Below are 19,694 nucleotides of genomic sequence, written 5' to 3'. Positions count from 1 at the left end.
ACACGACAACTTTTGTTTGGAAATTTGCTCATTATCATGAGGGATAAATACCAGGGCCTGAAAATATGAATCTTGGAATTGAGATAAACTGAGTCAGTTGATAAAACTTCCATAATTATGCGCCACGACATTAGAGGGAACAGCCAATCATATTTCAAGTAAGTTTTAGCAATAATTTATTTTTGTATGTTGAACTTCTTTCGCACCATACATAGCCAACCATGCTAATTGGAAGTACAATTAGATTATTACATTGTCCAAATATAATGGACTAGCATTACTACCCGGCTTCGCCCAGGACTTTGATTCACCACGCCCGGCCGCCTTTGTCTCCCAGTGGCGATGTTCACACCACACCAGTTATTCGTTTGAGGCTGAGTCGACCTAGGGGAGGCCCAGGATCGGTTTAAAGAATCGTCACCGGTGGTGGCCTTGAGCAGGAATCAAAGTCGGGTCGCCGGGTTCGTAGCGCAGCGCGCTAACCACTACACTACCGCTCCCCCCACACACACACGCGCGCGCGTCCATAGGTACACATACACGCGCTTGCTGCAGACACACAACTTTCAGGGTGCGTACGGCAGGAAACGGCTAAAATAAAAACCAATGCTGCGCGAAGAACGCCTTAGACCTGCAACACATTTGTATTTCACTTTACCCGCGGAGGGTTGGGGGGGGTGCGTGACATCAGCAGGCACACTCCATTACGCTTCCGCATACGGGTCACATGACAGATGTGACGTCACAGCTCACTTGCCGTGCAAAATATATGCATTATTGCGACCCCCCCCAAAAAATACAATAGAAATGCAAGTCTATTTTTATAATTTTTGCATGGTGTACAGTCTGGAAAGTACCCACATGGCAAATTTAAAGTTTGTTGCATGTCGGGAAGTATGCTAAACATTTAAAACAGACACACATTCACAAATTTCCCTTTTATATAGATAGATAGACTAGCGGGAAGTACCCAGCGTTGCCCGAGGGAAAAATATATTTTAAAAACTTAAAAACATAACATATACAAATTTAAAGATGCATTTGTTCATTACCTCATTAATTTTAAATAAAATAAAACCCAACGCGCGGTGAAAAATAAACTAACGCTCACGCGCCAAGATTCGATTTTCTAAATTGCGCAAAGGAATCGAAGATTGTAGATTTCTTTAGAATTGGCCTATTCCCGTTTTAATCAATACCATAAACGTTCACTAGATATCGATTCTCGCTATTCATGTATGCGGGTTGATGCCACACACTTAATGGTCATTTCCCTCCCCAAAATACAAAAGTATATTTTTAGACTTTTTTCATTGTGTACAGTCTGGAAGCTACCCAAATTCCAAATTTCAAGTTTGTTGCATATCGGGAAGTATGCTAAATATTTCGAACAGACACACATTCACAAATGTCCCTTTTATATATAAGATAGATGCATCATAATAGTCACTCACAAATCTATGCGTTTAGATATGTTATGGTACCATTTACTACTATTTTGAGCCAAGAATGTCTGTGTGTCCCGCGCGTGACGTCACCTCACGTCGACCAGCCCCCCTCATTAATAATCATCAACAGATTACGTCCTCCACAGGGACCTTACCCCTCATTAATAATCATGAGCGGGTGACGTCCTCCAAATGGACACTTCCCCCTCCATTAATAATAATTAGTGGGTGATGTCACTCCACATGGGGGGGGCGAGGCACCTCTGCCCCCCTCCTCAGCGTCAACTTACAACCCTCACTACAAAGGCAGAAGAACCCTCACGTCACGCGATCTCCGTAACGCTATTGAGACATAGAAGTAAAAAGGACGTCATGATGAACAAGGGATTATCACCTTTAAATGAAATAAGTCTGTGTCACTGCGGCCTTACAAATTGCACACGCATTGATGCAATGAATATCACGTTGCGGTCAGCTTTTTGTTTGCAAGTTTCAGATTTACTGCAATACACCCGTCCTTGGATGGGCAAAAGGCTAGTAGTTCATAATTTCCAAATCTAAAATTCTTTCACAATTTCAGCATTGCTTTTCTGTTTAAAGGTTATTAGTTTCCTTTGCAGAAAAAAACACAAATTTACAGTGTCACAGATATTTGAGCCATATATTTATAATGCTCGTACCTACATTACTTGAAATGGCTGATCTGGTGTTTCATGACTGGCATTCAGTGCACGTGTACAAGTTGATACTGCTGTTCTGTGGGTCATGTATGTTATGTTTTCTTCCAGTGGCAGGTGTTAAGGAGTTGACCTGATCTTGGAGTCGTGACGTCATCGCAGTGGGTCGGAGATGCTTTCTCACCATCTTCTGAAAACATTTTCTAAGAAGATCCTAATCTGACAATTGTTCTGCAGTCATTTAGCAAGGATAAGTTTAACTCATGTTACATATACACTGAATCCTTTCACGTCGATTCTTCATACCGCCACAAGTAAATCCACAGAAAATGTTTTGGCATTTAATGAATATTTATACCTGAAATGAGTAATAGAGAATAATATAATTTTTCATTATCCATTTGGTTATATTTTTCAACCTCAATAAATTGGACATTCAATTGAAACATTCGATTTGTAGTTTAATTAATGTGACAAGATGACTGATAAAGGTTACCCTGTTAAAGACTGGGATTTACCAATGCCTAGCGAAAGTACAGATGATCAATGTGTGTTTGAAGTGCTACAAACATTTGGACTTTCACAGGAAGACTTGCACAGTCTTAGCCAGTACTCAGCAGAAGAGCTCACTGTAGAAAACCTTCCAGGCATCCTTCAAACCTACATGAAGAAAAAGTTAGTGCAGACACAGATATCAAGTACGGATCAGTCGACTCATTCAACGCCACCTGCCTCTCTCCCAACATCAGTGCAAGGGCAACAAATAAGAAAGTATCCTTCACCTTCGCCACAGTCTATCTTGCACTCAAGATCTGGACATACGCTGAAAGGAAGATTGGATCCGTCAGCTTCATCGCAACCCGTCTCTCGTTCAGAACCCCAACGTGTGCAAAAAGAATGGGGTCATCGTTCACATTTATCACCGTCTGTCAATTATGAGAAACCTCCATGTGAGAACAATCGGAGCCCTCGCCGGTCTTCTTCACTGGCAGCTGTTTCCCGCTTCACAGCTTTACAGGTGCAAAAAGCACGGGAGCCATATCGTTCACGGTCACCTTCGCCGCTGCCTGTCATACGCTCGACGTTTGAACATATAAATACGTCAGGAACTGGTCAGCCGTCTTCAAAGCCATCCGCATTTGTCGCCCACAGTGACATGGGCGCCAGTAGCCTCGCACACAAGGTGGATAACTCTTTTGAGGATGCTCGAGTTGTGGATTATGATCATGGCTTTTCATCTAAAGAGAGAGTGAAAGAGAAACGGTTCACATTTTCCGATGCCACAAAGGCGAAATTGGACCAGTTTGGACAGACTTATGAAAGAAAGTCACCGGTGGAGAAACCCAAAAGGAGTAATTATACCCAAGATGTAGCTGCACCTTTGCAGCATCATGCAGAGAAAATACGTGTGATACAATCTAGGCATCGGGAGGCTCAGAAGGACATTGTAGAATCCCAACCGTCTCGGCATCAAACAGAGGATTCTAGTTCATGTTCCGGGACTAAAATAATACAACCACAATCAGAAAGTACTGAGAAATTAAAAAAAACACAGCGAGGGCAAGGGGTCGATTTAAACCAGCGCATTGATGTTCTTCGATTATTTCTACTTGATCAACAGAAACTACAACATTCTAAAAACATTCAAAACAAAGGACAACAAATTGAAGGCCCCTCAGTTGAAAATTTAGAGCAGAAGCAAATACAGAACCTTGCAATCGAATTGAATCCGCTGCCGCAAGAACAGATGCCTTCAGTTAACATTACCCATCAATCAATGCAGGGCTCTCATGGCTTCCAGCAACATGTACCAATATGTGCACCTCCAGTATTTGAAAGTATACCACCACAGCCAGTATTTGAAAGTTTTCCACCACCACAGCCAGTATTTCAAAGTTTTCCACCACCACAGTTTTTTGGGAATATAGCACCACCACAAACAAACATAATATCAGGATATGTCGGACTTTCTCAACCAAACCCACCGATTCATGGTCATCTGGGTGGTGGTAATGTCTACCCACCATTCCTAGGATATGCTGGACCTTCACCACCAATCCCACCTGTGATTGTGGATCCAAGCATTCGAAATATAGCACCATCTCCATTCCCAGTATATGGTAAACCTCCACAAGTAAATCTACCAATGCCTGCGACTTTGGGATTCAACAACGTACCTCCTTATTTTCATGGAAATCCAAGCCCTTCACCAAGTTGGCCACCGATGTTTCCTCCTCCCCAAACAATCAACAATGTTTATTCAACTTTCCCAGGAACTGCAGGACCTCCACAGACAAACCCAACGATGCCTCCGCTGCCGACAGGATATCCACCGCGAATGTATTCCATTACACAAACACCAGGCACAAAGGTCTATCGACAATGGATGATGAAAGGACCCAATAAATCCTCCAACAATATCAGAATTCTGACAAATGTGTCACATGGGTTAAACCCTTATCAGCATAAATCCTCTTCCACCTCCGAGACTGTACAAGCCAAATTAGAAACTCCAAGTGTTTGTGAAGCAAAGAAAACAGAGCTCAGCGCTGATCCCCGTGGCAATGAAGTAGACAACAAAACATCGGATGATATGTCATTCAGACAAAGAGGTTATCCCTTGCTTGAAGAGATGCAAAATTATATTGGGGATTATCGACACAATAAAACTTTGAAATGCTTCTTATGCAGTTGCAGTTTTGACAACCAAACGGTGAGTGTATATCTCATGATACTCTGAAGATGATATTTAAAACCATAATATAGATGAGCAGTGTCTCCTTCATATATCTGTGTCTTCACACCTATTGCGTTATGCAATACTGTATATACCTTAACATCAAACTATTACCTATATCTTTTTAAAGGGAGAGTTCCTCGTCTATTACATTTGGCAGGTCAGCAGCATTGATTCAAGCAAGCCTGACTGCTGATCTGACAATGCTGCTGAAATTGTCCACTCCCACAAGGCCCTGAGGCCTGTTGAGTTGTGTTAAACAAGCCTTTTATATTTTCTATATGTGGAGAGACATTTTACGAGAGTGAATCTTGTCTGCTAATATATCAATTATGCTAATTCTGTATTTGTATATTATAATTGAAGCCAGATTGTCGTATGTAAAGAACGGCTTCATGGGGATCCCTTAAATACATCATGTGTAGACTTTGTTTTAAATGTAAAGTGCAGTGAAGTTGTTTTTATGTAAAAATGTATTATCCTCAGCCTTCATGATATCTGTAAACATAGTTATGTTTTTTTGTCATAGTGGCATTTTTCGATGTTCTAAATAACTTGGCTACAATTGGAAATATTTACTGAAATTACGAATGAACAATCTGCCAATGTCTAGCGATATTTTGGGGGCGTAAAATAACATTGTGATGTGATGCATAGGTGCTTTTGCTTTGAACATGCACCAGACTGTTCCTTTACAGTATCTCCATGAAGATAATAATAGGTGTTCAACTAATTCATGTCGATACAAAGCTTTCGTTTAGACTCTCAGTTCAGATTTGAGTGGAACTACTTTTAACATTGCCCTCGCCTTAAATATCCACTTTAACCCACCTCGTGTTTTTACTATGTCTTTAGTACGCTCACAAATGTGCGAGTTTATCTAGTATGTAGATAGGGGCCTACTATTAAAATATAGTGAGGACAAAATATAATGTATGGACAACAGTGCTACACATAATAAATATACTGTAGTACACGATGATAGCTGTGCGTTCTATTATCCATATTTATCCCAAAATATAACTACTTTTATTCGTGGAATGGGCGTGGAATAAAAGAGGTCGAATTGTACGTGCCATATATTTATCATCATTGCCTTCAACATCATCGCCAACAGCAGGATCATCAACATCATCCATTGTATAGCCACCGGGCTGTCGCTGTCCTTGGGGACCTGCGATGTCACAATAATCTTATTCACATTAACAGATCTCGGCTCTCCATCTCCACTGTAGGCGACTTTGACGAGTTCTCGTTATCGCCGTGTGTAGCGCGAATGACCTCCGCCAATGCTCGGACCAAGGCCTTGCACAGATCACGATTGTACTTGGCGAGATACCACCATCATCTTCAAGGGGTGGCGAGATATTAACTGCCTTGCCTGATATACAGAAGGTCGTGGGTTCAATCCCGACCCTGACACTTGTATATTTGGAGTTTACGTGTCTCCCCGTGATCCCGTGGATTTTTCTCCGGGTCCTCCGGTTTTTCCCTCCACATTTAGAAACATGAGTTGAGAGTATTTGGCTGCTATACATTTACACACAATAAGCCACTTTGTCATTTGTAGCCAGGTCGCTTCTGAAACAGCTATATTGCTCAGTGGGCCTTGCCTGGTAAAATAAAAGTGGTTTGTTTTATGAACACCATCGTAAATCCCATCACTCTTCAGCGGGAGAACTCGGAGATGTTATTCCACGGATAAATGTGGATATTAGGAATGATTCAGCTCGCCGACGTGACTTATCCACGGAATGGGCACGAATAACAGGTGCCTGCAGCGGCACTATCTAGCTGTGGAAACTGGCCAGAAATTACTGCGAGACTCCTATCAATGGAATGGCCGTGGATAACAGGAGGGGTATCTGTACCATGGATGACAGGAGTTTCTGCTAATATATTCTAATAGATTGTAGTCACGTGGTAGTCGCGTGGATGATACTGTTTCAACTGCGTTCGTACATGTCCTTGCTAAGTTTTGTGGCACAATGCTACACATTGGAAAGACTTTCTCTAAAAGCTGACGTGCATGATTCTAGGACGTAAGCATTTATAGGCAGATATTTTATCATGAAGTTGGCGCTTATTTCCATTGTATGGAGTTGACAATAGTAATTTTGTTTCTCGTGAGTTTCAGTCCTCTGCCAGTTAATAGGCTTTGTTTTCCACATGCAGACCTATTTGTTTTTCTAAATGCTTATTAAATTGGTGATTTTGATTTACGTTTGCGTGTTCATGATTTTCTTTGCCCAGGAACTGGACGACCACCTGAGGAATCCCTTACATAAGATGAACATTCAAATTTTCAGTATCCAGTGAGTGCTTTGGAATGTTGTCATCATTCATTGTGAATATCAGTACTAAATATTTCCTTAATTTTTTATATGTTTTGCTGGTCATTGCAGCTGTGCGTGGTCCTGAGTGAGGCGAATGCCACGTGTTAATTTAATGTTCGTAACTGGAATAACAATTTTGCTGTAATTTATGTATGCCTAATGGAAATCTCTTGGCAAGGGTGATGTGTAGGATTGACTTTCTCAGCCATTGATTTGTATGAAATTTCTGTGCAATTGTGTATAACTTTGTTGGCATGAAAGCTGCGTATTGTACTTAATAATTTGGGTGTGGCATTCCCCCCCCCCCACTCCTCTGACATTTACTATTATATTTACCCAAGAATGTCAGTGTGTAATGCGCATGACGTCACTCCACATCGATCAGCCCCCACATTAATAATCATGAACAGGTTACATCCTCCAAATGGACACCCCCGCTCCATTAATAATAATTAGCGGGTGCCGTCACTCCAAATGGAGGGGCGAGGCGCCTCCTCCCCCCTGCTTAGCGGCAACTTATAACCCTCACTACAAAGGCAGAACCCTCACGTCACGCGATCTCCATCACGCTATTGAGACAAAAAAGTAAAAAGGACGTCATGATGAACAAGGGATTATCACCTTCAAATGAAATAAGTTTGTCACCGCGGCCTTACAAATTGCACATTAATGGATGCAGTTAATTATCTTGGTTCTTTCGGTAAAGTCACGTAGATAGAAAATAAAATTAAAAAATAACTTGCTTTTTAAAATAAAAGCAAAAAACCACGACCTTTCGATCGCAACACAAGCGGTCTTCATTAGGCAGAGAGAAAAGAGGAGGAAAGCCTCCAAATGCAACAAGTTGCTTTAAGTACATTTTTTTGTTTTCTATTTACGTGACTTTCCCAAAAGAACCAAGAATATGAATTCCTGCAGTCACGAGAGTTTTACGTCAAAATTGGATGCAATGAATATCACATCGCAGTCTGCATTTCGCTTGCAAGTTTCAGATTTACTGCAATACACCCATCCTTGGACGGGAAAAAGGCTAGTTTAAAATAACATCATTTGCAGTTAAAGTGTTTGTCTTACAAGTAAACCGTACTGCACCGTGCAGGCAGCAAGGGTTGGTGAATCTCACAAATGTTACAAACTTCCTGTGGCCATTAAGGTGCTATACCCTGGTTTTGCCAAGGGAAAGGAGTACAGTAGAACCCCTCTTAACGACTGTAATTTAATTCTAGATTTGAAGCTTTCGTGACTGCAAGGATTCATATTCTTAGGTTTTTTCGGTAAAGTCACGTAGGTAAAACATTAAAATTAATGAAAGTAAAATAATATATAATAAAATTATTTTACTTTCATTAATTTGAATGTTTTACCTACGTGACTTTACTGAAAAAACCTAAGAATACGACTGTAATTTGTTCCACGAAACCGGTCGTCAAGTGATTTGGTCATTAGGCGAGTATAGGAAATACATGTTAAAGGCTTAGTTTATTCTGATAGCATCGAAAGTTACCCTTTTTCACCATAAAAAACTTATTTTATAATATTTCAACTGGATATTAATACATAAAGATACTAACAACATTAACACATAATATTAAAATAAACATGGTTAATCAATGCGTTAATTTAAATTTACTGTACCTACAACAGCCCGTAGTTAACAGGGAAATGGTGAGTAAGCGAACACATTGGGCTCGATGGAGGACTGTCATTAAGCGATTACAGTAGCATAGTGAGAGGTTCTACTATACAGCAAAAAATGTGGACTCGACCTGTTGCCGTTCGTATGGAATAGTGTTACCTCCTCGCACGCGTGAATTTTCTCTGGGTGCTCCAATTTCCTCCCACGTGGAAGCACTCATTAATTAGCTGAAAACATCTTAATAAATAACGGGCAGCAGAGCTTGGGCAATTTTTGGTGCCAACTCACTGCCTGCCTTCCTGCTCGTCTGGTTCCTCCTCGTGCCTCTGATTCAGTCTTTGAGAGTGAACGATTGCTGTGCATGTTACAAGTTGAAATTATTATTTACCAATGTTCATTGTGCACAGTATATATCATCATATGCCTTACATATAATATTTCTTGCTAGTCTCACGCAAATATAAGACCATGGTTACTCTTTGGTTCTTTCGCTAAAGTCACATTGGTAGAAAAAATAATAGATCACGACGTTTCAATCGCCACAAGCAATCGTCCTCTCTCCCACCTGAGGACAATTGCTTGTGTGGCGATCGTGATCTATTATTTTTTATACCTCCGTGACTTTACCGAAAGATCCAAGGAGTATGGATTCCTACAGTAACGAAAGCTTCAAATTAAGATAAGACCATGGTTATTTGTCTTTCTTTGTAGGTTTCGCGTTGAATTGAACAACATGAAGTAAGTGTAATATTTATTTTATGTACTTACCTATAGCTGTCTTGTCATTGTTTAAATCATTTGTTACTTTTCCAGCAACAGCTAATTTACAGTACACTATGATGATTTGTAGTCAGGCCCAGTTAAAGCTCACATAAATGCAAAATGTATGATTAAATAGTTACTTACATTTCTATGTGGAGTTATTATGAACACTGTGCATTGCACTTCATAACTGAGGTCAGATTGTACCAGTCGCAAATATGTGGACAATTTCTCAGTTGTGGGGATGCCATAGCATTACATATGGATTTGTTAATAGCTACTGCTTCATTTATAAGTTATGGAGTTAACTTGCTGCACGTAATGTTCGTTTGTGATGTTGAAGAAAGTGCGGCCTTGCGGTCCGCTTCTGTGTGTCCTCTTAACATGAGGGGTTCCCGTCTTCTGCTCATGAATTTTGGCACGGAAAACAGTTGTGCCAAGCGCTCTTCTATCCCATTGGTTAAAGGGCCTTGATGTGCATATTTTCGCCCATCCTTCTGGTTACCACAGTCATGCACAAAATCAGCAGGGACAGGGCAAAAAATATTCTGTTAGCCCTATTTTATGGATTCATAATATAGGTTTTTTATTTTATGGAGTCAGTGTTATTTGTTTTAGAGCTGGTGGAGGTGTCATCAGTGGACACTCTGTGCAGGCTCCTGTTAAGGCAGGATATTCTGCAACACTGGTCTATTTTGCACTCAAGGGGAATTTTTCAATCCAGCAGCTTGGAAAATATAACCACTTAATCTGACGACACATCCGCTGGTTCGTTGGTGTTTCTGATATCAGCTTGCAAGCCCATGGGGGCTGTTCATGCCATTGTGTTGGGAGTTTCTTATCCACCTCAGGAAGTGTGACATTGCACTGGACGTCCTTGAATTCCTGGTGAGCAATTCCATAAAGACTTAGCGGCAGCCACCATCGGAGCTCAACTGGCCACTGTTATGGCATTCTCACAAGAGATTTTCTGTGGTTCCTTTTGCCAAGAGTCCATTCATTCACATAATTATCAAGGGGGTGTCATCCACATCATCACCTGGTCAATTTAAGGCATTGTATTTTGTATTGTTCAGAGGCCCTCTCGGCAGGACCCATGCCACCTAATCAGATCTTCCCTTCGAGATGTGCTCTGCAAGGGTACACACACGCAGAGCATCTAGAATATTTAAGATGTAGCATCTGATATGCTGCCGCGATCATCTTTGTTCATGTAATGTGGCTGTGTTTGTGTTCATATGACAGTTCAGGGGTAACTATCACCCCAACAAATTATTAATCATGCTTTCTTTTTTAGTTATTTCAGATATGATACCGACAACATGAAATCGACAAAGGCAGTTCCAAAACATCAATCTGCAGATGGGGTTAAACCAGATCTTTGTAAAGATGGAAAAGATGCCAAGCCTGCTATAAATGTTGAACCCCCTAGCAGTGTTAAACCTGTGGTTCAAGATAAATCAGTTACTGATAACACCAAACCAGTTACTGATAACACCAAACCAGTTGATACGAAATCTACCGGTATTGTTACCACTGCTACTGTGGCCAAACAAGCGTCTAGTGTTTCTGTAGCTACCCCTGTCAGTTCCACGAATACTAATATCAGCAAAGCAGTCCCGGCTGCCATCGAGAATCCCAGTTTTCTGCAGCGTGACCAACCAACACAGGCAGAGATTTCCAACTACAATGGGTTTTTCCCAAGAAGGAACGGCGTGTTTACATGCCATTTTTGTATGATCGTCTGTAAATCTGCTCAGGTAAGTGGATTTTTCCACCTACAAGTGTTAAGCTCTTAAGTAAATTAATGAATGTGAATTAGATTTTTATATGCAGCATAAACCCTTAGCACACCCAACTATGTTGTAACAGACATCGGTCTAAATGTGATGAAAACGTGTCAATATCCAAAATAAAGAAGCATTCATGTCTCCACATATCCATCTCTCAACATAAAAACAAATTGCACAACCCATTCTGAGAGTGCATTATTTCAGCAGCATTGATTTCAAGAAAAGCAGACTGGACTGGTTTTGACACACACTCATCAGCAGCACCAGGCTTGATTAAATGCTGATGAACTGCCAGTCTCGCAGGCAAGGACCCTGTCTCTAACATATTAGAACCTATTTCGACATGCAAATATATGATACGTATCTCACAATAATCAGCGTCGCTGTGGTGAAGCAGACAATAGAACGCCTTCACATATCCATTTCTCCAGTTAAAAAATAAAAGTTTTTTACACAACCTAAATCCTCGCGCTGCATGCGGGGCCGCCTTCTCCCTCAGCCTTAAGATGACAAAAGCGCACCATAAGCACTCGATCGCTCATTCATCATTTGCTTTGGCATCTTAAGTGAGTGCATATTGCAGGAGGGGGTGAGGTTGACATGGTTGTGTTGTGTCGGTGTAACTTGCAACTATAGCCCATTGTAGCCCGTTCTTGAGCTCTCCAACCTCTCAATTGGAACCGTTCCATGAGTTGTAACCAGGAAGGTTTGGTGAGCTCACAAGAAAGGCGAGTGGGCTACAGGAGCTTATTTGACCGACACGAGGTGAATTTGACCTCCGTAGAGTACATTGTCACTTTTTTTTCTTTTACTTCATTATTCAGTACTGTCTTCTGCATTTACCAGGGTAATTTTGTTTTGAGCATTTCTCAAGTTATGATACCTCTTTCATGGTTTTGGCTGTGTAATAATCAGGATTTCCAAAATACCTTGGCTAGTCACAACTGATCCACTGCCGCCATCTCCTTGATTTTGGTGCTGTCATACCCTTGACATTTGTATGGAAAAGAGGGAACGACACGCGGTCTGATTAGTTGATTCATTTGTGACCATACAAACTTCAGTGCAATCCAATTTGGCTGTGAAATAAAAGAAAGCATGTTTCCTAATTACTGTTAACATTGCCAAATGTTTGTCCTTTCATTTGTGAATCACTTAAGTCGCATGTGTGTTCTCTCCCCCCTCCCACCCCCCTCGTTGACAGGAAATGTTGGTCCACAGGAATATACAGGAACATTCGGGCCACCGGAATGCATTTGGCAAAAGGTACGGTTGAGCATGGTTTCAGGCTGCTGTGACATAACGACTAAGATATTTCACCATACGATTTGTGCACGCGCTGTGCGATGGAAAGACAGTGTCATACAGAGAGACGTGGAGACAGACATAGAGAAAGACAGAGAGAGGGTCCAAGTGTGACAATAACCTAAAGATGGAGATGGATACGAAGAGAAATGTATGGAGACATCGAGAGACAGACACATGACATGTAGTGTTTATAAAAAGTACTCACACCGACACGGAGTAACAAGTCACCTGCTTACACTTTATTTCTCCGGTCTCGCGCCAGTTGTAGGCACTCCTATATCTATATTCTCAGGTTTTTTCGGTAAAGTCACGTAGGTAAAAAACATTAAAATTAATGAAAGTAAAATAAAACAAAACAAAATAAAATTCACGACGTTTCGGAGGCAACACAAGTCTCCGTCATCAGGTGGGACCGTCACAGCCGAATTAGCTGCATCAAGTGAAGCAATGATTCAAGATGTAATCCCTTATAAGCAAGTTGAAGGGAGGTGGAGAGGGGGGGGAGCTTATCAGGCTGTGGTAGCCAATGAATGGAAACGTATCGGGAGGGAGGAGGAGCGGTGATCAAAGACTGCACGCAGTGCTCAACACAATGAATGGAGACGTGTCGGGACGGAGGGCGAGCGGCGATCAAAGACTGCACGCAGTGCTCAACACAATGAATGGAGACGCGCCGGGACGGAGGGCGAGCGGTGATCAAAGACATCACGTAGTGCTCAACACAATGAATGGAAACGTGGCGAGCGGTGATCAAAGAACAATGAAGAGATTACTGTTAAACACTGTGGATGTTAACACTCGGTGAAGTAAATTAAAATAGTGCCTGTCAGATAAGATGGTCCAAAAAGTGTAATTAAGTCTTTTTTGCGTGGTTAATAACATCTTTCCAGTGATTACTGAGTTTGTACCCATCATCACGGTTGAAATTATGTCTGTGTTTGTATATTTGTATGGCTTCGTGTACAAACCTTTGATGGTAGCTCGGAGGTTTGCAGAGAACCTTGGTCTCGGAAAAGACAATTTCATGAGAGCCCGCCGAGTTGTAGCAATGATCGGCAACGGCCGAAGAATCAGTTCTGCCGTGTTTCAGATCTGACTTGTGCTCGCGGACACGATCAGCAACATGACGTTTTGTTTCTCCAATGTAGCAATCACCACAAATGCAACTCAATTTGTAGACTCCAGGATACTGTAAGTCAGGAACGACATCCTTCACAGATGGAATCAGATCACGGATTTTATGCACTGTACTGAATAGGACTTGGATCTTATGTTTGTTTAGAATTTTGGAGATCTTTTTGGTCACGACTGCTATGTATGGTAACGTGATAGTTTTGGTCAGAGTTTCATGTGGTTGTTTCTGTGTGGTGGGAGAGACAGCTTGGCGGATAGTGCGGTCAGAGTATCCGTTCATCCTGAGGGCCCGATGTACATGTCTTAATTCATCAGTCAGGTGGTGTTGGTCAGAAATGCCATGGGCTCTGTGGTATAGCGTTTTGATGAGAGAATTCTTTTGAGATGGGTGGTGGTGGGAATCCGGTTTCAAGTAGGAATTTGTGTGGGTTTTTTTTTTTATGGTGACATACACTTGACTTCTCCCCACTCTAATCTATTCTGCACCTCACCTATCCTGCACTCAGAAACTCTGCACTCAGTGACTGCACAGCAACTCCACACTCAGTGACTGCACACAGCAACTCTGCACTCAGCGACTCTGCACACAGCAACTCCGCACTCAGCGACTCTCCATCTCCACCGCTGCCTCATGCCCACTCACTCGTCTGTCCCGGGTGGGGGGTTCAGGTAACACCCGCCCGGCGACGGTGTGAGGGTTGAGGTCTCGTTAAGGGCTTGAGTGGCAGCGGCGAGATGTCTTCACTCTTGGTTCCCGGCAACTCCCCCGCGCACGCACACTCCTGCTTCTATATCCCTCCTCATTCCGAGTCCTCACGTGCTCCCCCTTAGGCCGCCGCCGGCATGGCGCCTGTTGCCCTCATTAATCCCTTATCATCACTCCCCATCTCCCGTCACCCCAACGCCAACCTCCGGCCTCAACGTTCCCACCTGCTCGGCCTCGTTTGCATCCGATTCTCCCCTTAATTACTGTCGGTTTGTCAGTGCAAACCTCATGTTGCAACGCGCACACCTGTTTGTCCTCAGTTGCATCCGTTTAACGGCACGCACCACCTATATCTCTACAGATATACAGAGAGACACAAACAGAGACAGAGGCACTGATAAAGAGAAGCAACAGATACCAAGAAACTTGGAATATGCAGGCACAAAGATGTAGATGCACAGAGAGACAGATTAACGAAAATGTACTTCTGGACTTATATAATATTTGATACTAGTTCATAAAGCCTGTCGTCGCCAGGAAAAAGTTTTGAATAAATATAATAATTAACCTGATTATTTTTTTACAATTTTTATCTTCGATCATTGTTGATGACTTGATTAAACTTATATTTAAAGACGTACCAATCAGAAACCACCTAATTTAAAGATTCCATTTTTTATTATTAAAAACAAAAATTAATTAATTTAATACTCTGAGGTTAAGCTCATCTTATCTTTTACCGTTTTCTAATTATTAAGATTTGAACATAAAATACGGATTTTTTTCGTTCAAAACCGCTTTCATCCGAAATATCTCAAAAACCAAAGATAGAAATGGTTTTCACTTACATTTTATTTGCTGTTTAGCGCTCTATCAAACGAAAAAACGACAATCTTTATATTTTGAACGGTTTCTGAATGAGGCACACATTTTTATGGGGCACTTAAAATCAAGATTTGGAGGCCTTAAAATAAAAAATCTCGGATTTTCAGTTTTCTTTGTGTTTCTGTCCTAAAAGCTAACTACCAAATTTCAGCTTTCTACCTTGTCGGGAAGTACTCGAGAGGTTTTTGAAACGTACATACATATATACACCTGAGGACGGCTGCTTGCGTTGTGGCCGAAACGTCGTGAGAATTGTATTTTATTATGTTTTATTTTTATTATTTGATTATTTCCCTTCTACGTGACTTTACCGAAAGAACCAAGAAGATGAATCCCTGCAGTCACGAAAGCTTTAAATCGAACAATATATACATATAGATTACTCGTGGGAAGTACCCGACATTGCCCGGGCGAAAAATATATTTCAAAACTTCTCTTAAAAGCATTACATATACATACACAGATACTAAGCTATTGTTTGTCCATTTGTCCACCAACAAAATTATAAGAGGCTTGCATAAGTCCAAAAAGTAATATAAAGTAGGGGATAAATATAGTTAAAAAAATATTTTTACCCCCTCGTAGGTATATAAACCTACACACAATACATACAACAGAGTATGTAATATCTATTGACTTTGTAGTTGTATCTACTGACTGTACAGTAGTATCTACTGAGCCAGTAGTATTTACTGACTGTAGTAACTACTGACCACAGTAGTATCTACTGGCCCTACAGTACTATCTACTGACTGCAGTAGTAACTAATGGCCGTAGTAGTATCTACTGACCCGACAGTAGTATCTACCGACTCTATAGTAGTAACTACTAATTCTATAGCAGTATCTACAATCACTACAGCAGTGCATACCGATTGTGGTGGTACCTGCTTTAACTACAGCTGTGCATACCGATTGTGGTGGTACCTGCTTTAACTACAGCAGTGCATACCGATTGTGGTGGTACCTGCTTTAACTACAGCTGTGCCATACCGACTGGTGGTACCTGCTATTACTACAGCAGTGCATACTGACTGTGGTGGCAACTGCTATCACTACATAAGTGCATACCGACTGTGATGGTGCCTGCTTTAACTACAGCAGTGCATACCGACTGTGGTGCATCCTGCTATCACTAGAGCAGTGCCTACTGACTGGTGGTATCCTGCTATTACTACAGCAGTGCATACTGACTGGTGGTACCTGCTATGACTACAGCAGTGCATACCAACTTTGGTGGTAACTTCTTTCACTACATCAGTGCATACCGACTGTAGTGGTGCCTGCTTTAACTACAGCAGTGCATATCGACTGGTGGTTCCCTGTACATGCTGGCGATGTATAAATTCATCTCTCTGGCATTCTGTCTTTGCAGCTGTGCTTATAAATAACCAAGTTGATTGAATATTGCTTTGAATTATAATTTTTTCTGCATTGCTACTTGCCACTCATCATCAGGCTATTTAATACAACATGTGTATGTGAACAACAATCATATTTACATTTTGCAACCAAAATCAAGCATTTTAAGTTCACCCAGTTCATGGGCCAGACCATACCTTTGTACCACTTGAATAAATTAAACTTCATTGTCACCGATGTCTCTTAATGGATCAGAAAAAGTGTATTGGTGGATAACCAACCGTGTGGAAGAGTTGTATTAGTTGACAGCGTTATGGCCTGAATTAATAAATTGGTATCACTGTAGTTCTGTCAACTTGTGTGATACCGATCAAGGAAATATCTAGCCTAGGCCTGCTCTATATTTGCGTACCTGCTGACGTTGTATGCTTGGTATCAAAACACTGCTTGCTAACTTCATACCCTTCTGTTCCTATCATTATAGGTTTGCTAAAGAGCTACAGTGTATGAGGTATGTGGCAATCATTGTAAAGAACCCTTCACAACACTTAACACCTAATTTGACATCATGTCGTATGAAGGTTTGATAATAATTGTGTTAATTTGGATACTGCACCATTCTTATAGCGACAAGGCTATCATGATGGCTTTGCATTTCACAGATAGGTATAGTCTGCCAGTAGGGGGTAATGTTGCTGTCTGGTTTTACCCAATTAAGCAATTTGCGAATATTCTAACTTGCCAAATTTAGACTATGACCCCAGCACACTGCCAACTCCTTTTTTAATAACACCATAGCATATATAAAATTGCTGACCCCTTTCTCTATTTGTATTCTTATATTGTGATATCTTCTGTTGTGTTCTTTTATGGACATTTCAAGACTACGCAGAAAAGTAGATCGTCCTCCGAAAGTTGTGGCAGCAACTATAAAATCTGCTGACGACACTGAGCAGTCTGCTCAAGCAGCCAAAATCAAGACATCACAGCCACATGCACTGTCTGCCAAAGACACAGCGCCTGTACAAACTGAGGGTGGGAACATTTTACAACCAGAAGTACCTGCCACTGCGTCTACGGAGTCTGTTCAAACAGCTGATGTGAAGACGTCAGATTCAGCATCTAAGACTGCGCCCGTCGGCGCTCCTTCAAAGCCGTCAGATGTCAAGCCTCGGCTTGTCGTCAAAACCGTGAGTACTTCTCTGCCTTCAAATTTTCATTTGGTATCGAGTTAGTATGTGCACGTGGAATAGCGAGTAAAAGTGAAGTGGATTGTATAAAATTGGTTAGAACACTGAGCCAGTACCACTTGTGTCCTGGGTTCAAATCCAGGTTTCAGCCACCCGTAATTAAACCATATTCTTAAGTGTAGTGGGTTGTTAGGCCTCAGCCCTCTCACCGATAACTTAACAAAAACTTCAATTTAGTTTTGAATTGACTTTTGATGTATCCCAGATTTGAGGGGTTGTAAAAGTAAAATTTAACATGCGATTAATGTTTTTAATTGGGCATATAAAATGTGCCCCTAGCGCAGATAAATATGCCTTCTGTGACACGGGTTGATGTACTGCTTGCTACGGAGTTCTAAATGTAAATTTCACCTTGTCACTTGAAGCTGTGATGAAAGAAAAATAATACTCACATGAATGTGGTCACATAGCATAAGTCTTTTTGAAACAGGAAACCAGCCTTCGGGTCCCTGTAGGGGTGTGTGTGATTCTGCCTTCATCTGTCAGTAGACAAGCACTGATGAAACCATTGGTTGGAAGTGACTTGTCTTTGGGTTCTTTCCAGAATAAAAAAACCAGTCTCCTGTGAGCAATGTTGCCTTACACATTCTTTATATCACAGACATCTACAGTATATGATGAGGGTCCTTCAACCTTAACCTGCATTTTTGTTCTCGAACATTTGAAAGTGGCACTGTTAAACCATATCCTATTTGATAATTGATTTTTTACCCTTCTATCTGGCAACAAAACTGACACCTTTTTTTTTTGTTGCCAGATAGAAGGGTAAAAAATCAATTATCATATTTTTACTGGCAAATGAGGTTCCCATAGCATATCCTATTTGTACAATGTGGTTTATATTTACACCGGATCTAAATGCAACCACATTTCAAGGTACTCTATTGCTACACGTATGCGGTTGTCCCATTGGCGTTATAATAGCGTCATAATTTCAGCCATATCCACATTGACTTCTGGACATTTGCTTTTATGTCGTTTGGAACCCACCTATGCATTATTAAATCTAAAATGAAAACTAATTTTTTTAGAACAGGTTTTTGCATTTAGTTTGTTGTCCTTCCTCCGATTAGCACGGTTGGCTATGTACGGTATGAAAGAAGTTCGACATACATATGGCATTCTTATTGATTTTAAGGTGCAACAGACTTTTGATTGAGTTATTTGTTTAGCGCATGTGTTTGCGCCAAGCCAGGCTTCATCATTTTCAGAATGTGACGCATCCTAGCATGGCACGTTGATCCACAGCGGGTGCCGTGATTGCAGAAAAGTAGAGGGCGGGCGGGCAGGCGGGCGGGCTAAAGAGATCGACGTGCAGCAGCAGCAGACTTGGGTTAGCGCGCATCTTGCCAGCTGCAGAATCCTGACAGACGTGTGGAGGGGTAGTGTTACTCATAACTGGAAACTAAACAGGGAGGGACGTCTGTCGGAAGAGTTCTTGAGATGAAGCACATTGTCGAACGTGACTGCGCGTCAACGAGCTCGGTACACGACATCCGATCCCAGACGGGCGTGCACGGTGTTTTGCCGTCGAGTACAAGACTGCGAATGCCGACGTCCGTGGAGTTGGAGCACTGGCCTCCATTACGAGCCAGTAAAATTGCCAGGGAAGTTAATACGAGTCTTCACTTTCCCCGTGGCTGTCTTCTAGAGATGATCGT

The 19,694-nt window shown here is 41.6% G+C and overlaps 1 protein-coding gene across 2 annotated transcripts in view; it reads left to right on the top strand.

Moving 5' to 3' along the window:
• LOC144933179 (uncharacterized) overlaps window positions 1-19,694 on the top strand; it is a 39,512-nt gene that overhangs the window by 5,408 nt on the left and 14,410 nt on the right. For both annotated transcript variants that reach the window (XM_078857798.1, XM_078857797.1), the window contains exons 2-8: window positions 2,237-4,838; window positions 7,116-7,177; window positions 9,546-9,572; window positions 10,894-11,356; window positions 12,594-12,655; window positions 17,268-17,294; window positions 17,667-17,973. In XM_078857798.1, the coding sequence (XP_078713924.1) occupies window positions 2,604-4,838; window positions 7,116-7,177; window positions 9,546-9,572; window positions 10,894-11,356; window positions 12,594-12,655; window positions 17,268-17,294; window positions 17,667-17,973 (3,183 nt within the window). In that variant the 5' untranslated portion in view covers window positions 2,237-2,603. The remainder of the gene's footprint in view (window positions 1-2,236; window positions 4,839-7,115; window positions 7,178-9,545; window positions 9,573-10,893; window positions 11,357-12,593; window positions 12,656-17,267; window positions 17,295-17,666; window positions 17,974-19,694) is intronic.

The sequence above is a fragment of the Lampetra fluviatilis genome, chromosome 6, assembly GCF_964198595.1.
Source record: "Lampetra fluviatilis chromosome 6, kcLamFluv1.1, whole genome shotgun sequence".
Lineage (NCBI taxonomy): Eukaryota > Metazoa > Chordata > Hyperoartia > Petromyzontiformes > Petromyzontidae > Lampetra > Lampetra fluviatilis.
Note: the sequence above shows the minus strand (reverse complement) of the source record. Positions and strands in the feature narration are given on the sequence as shown.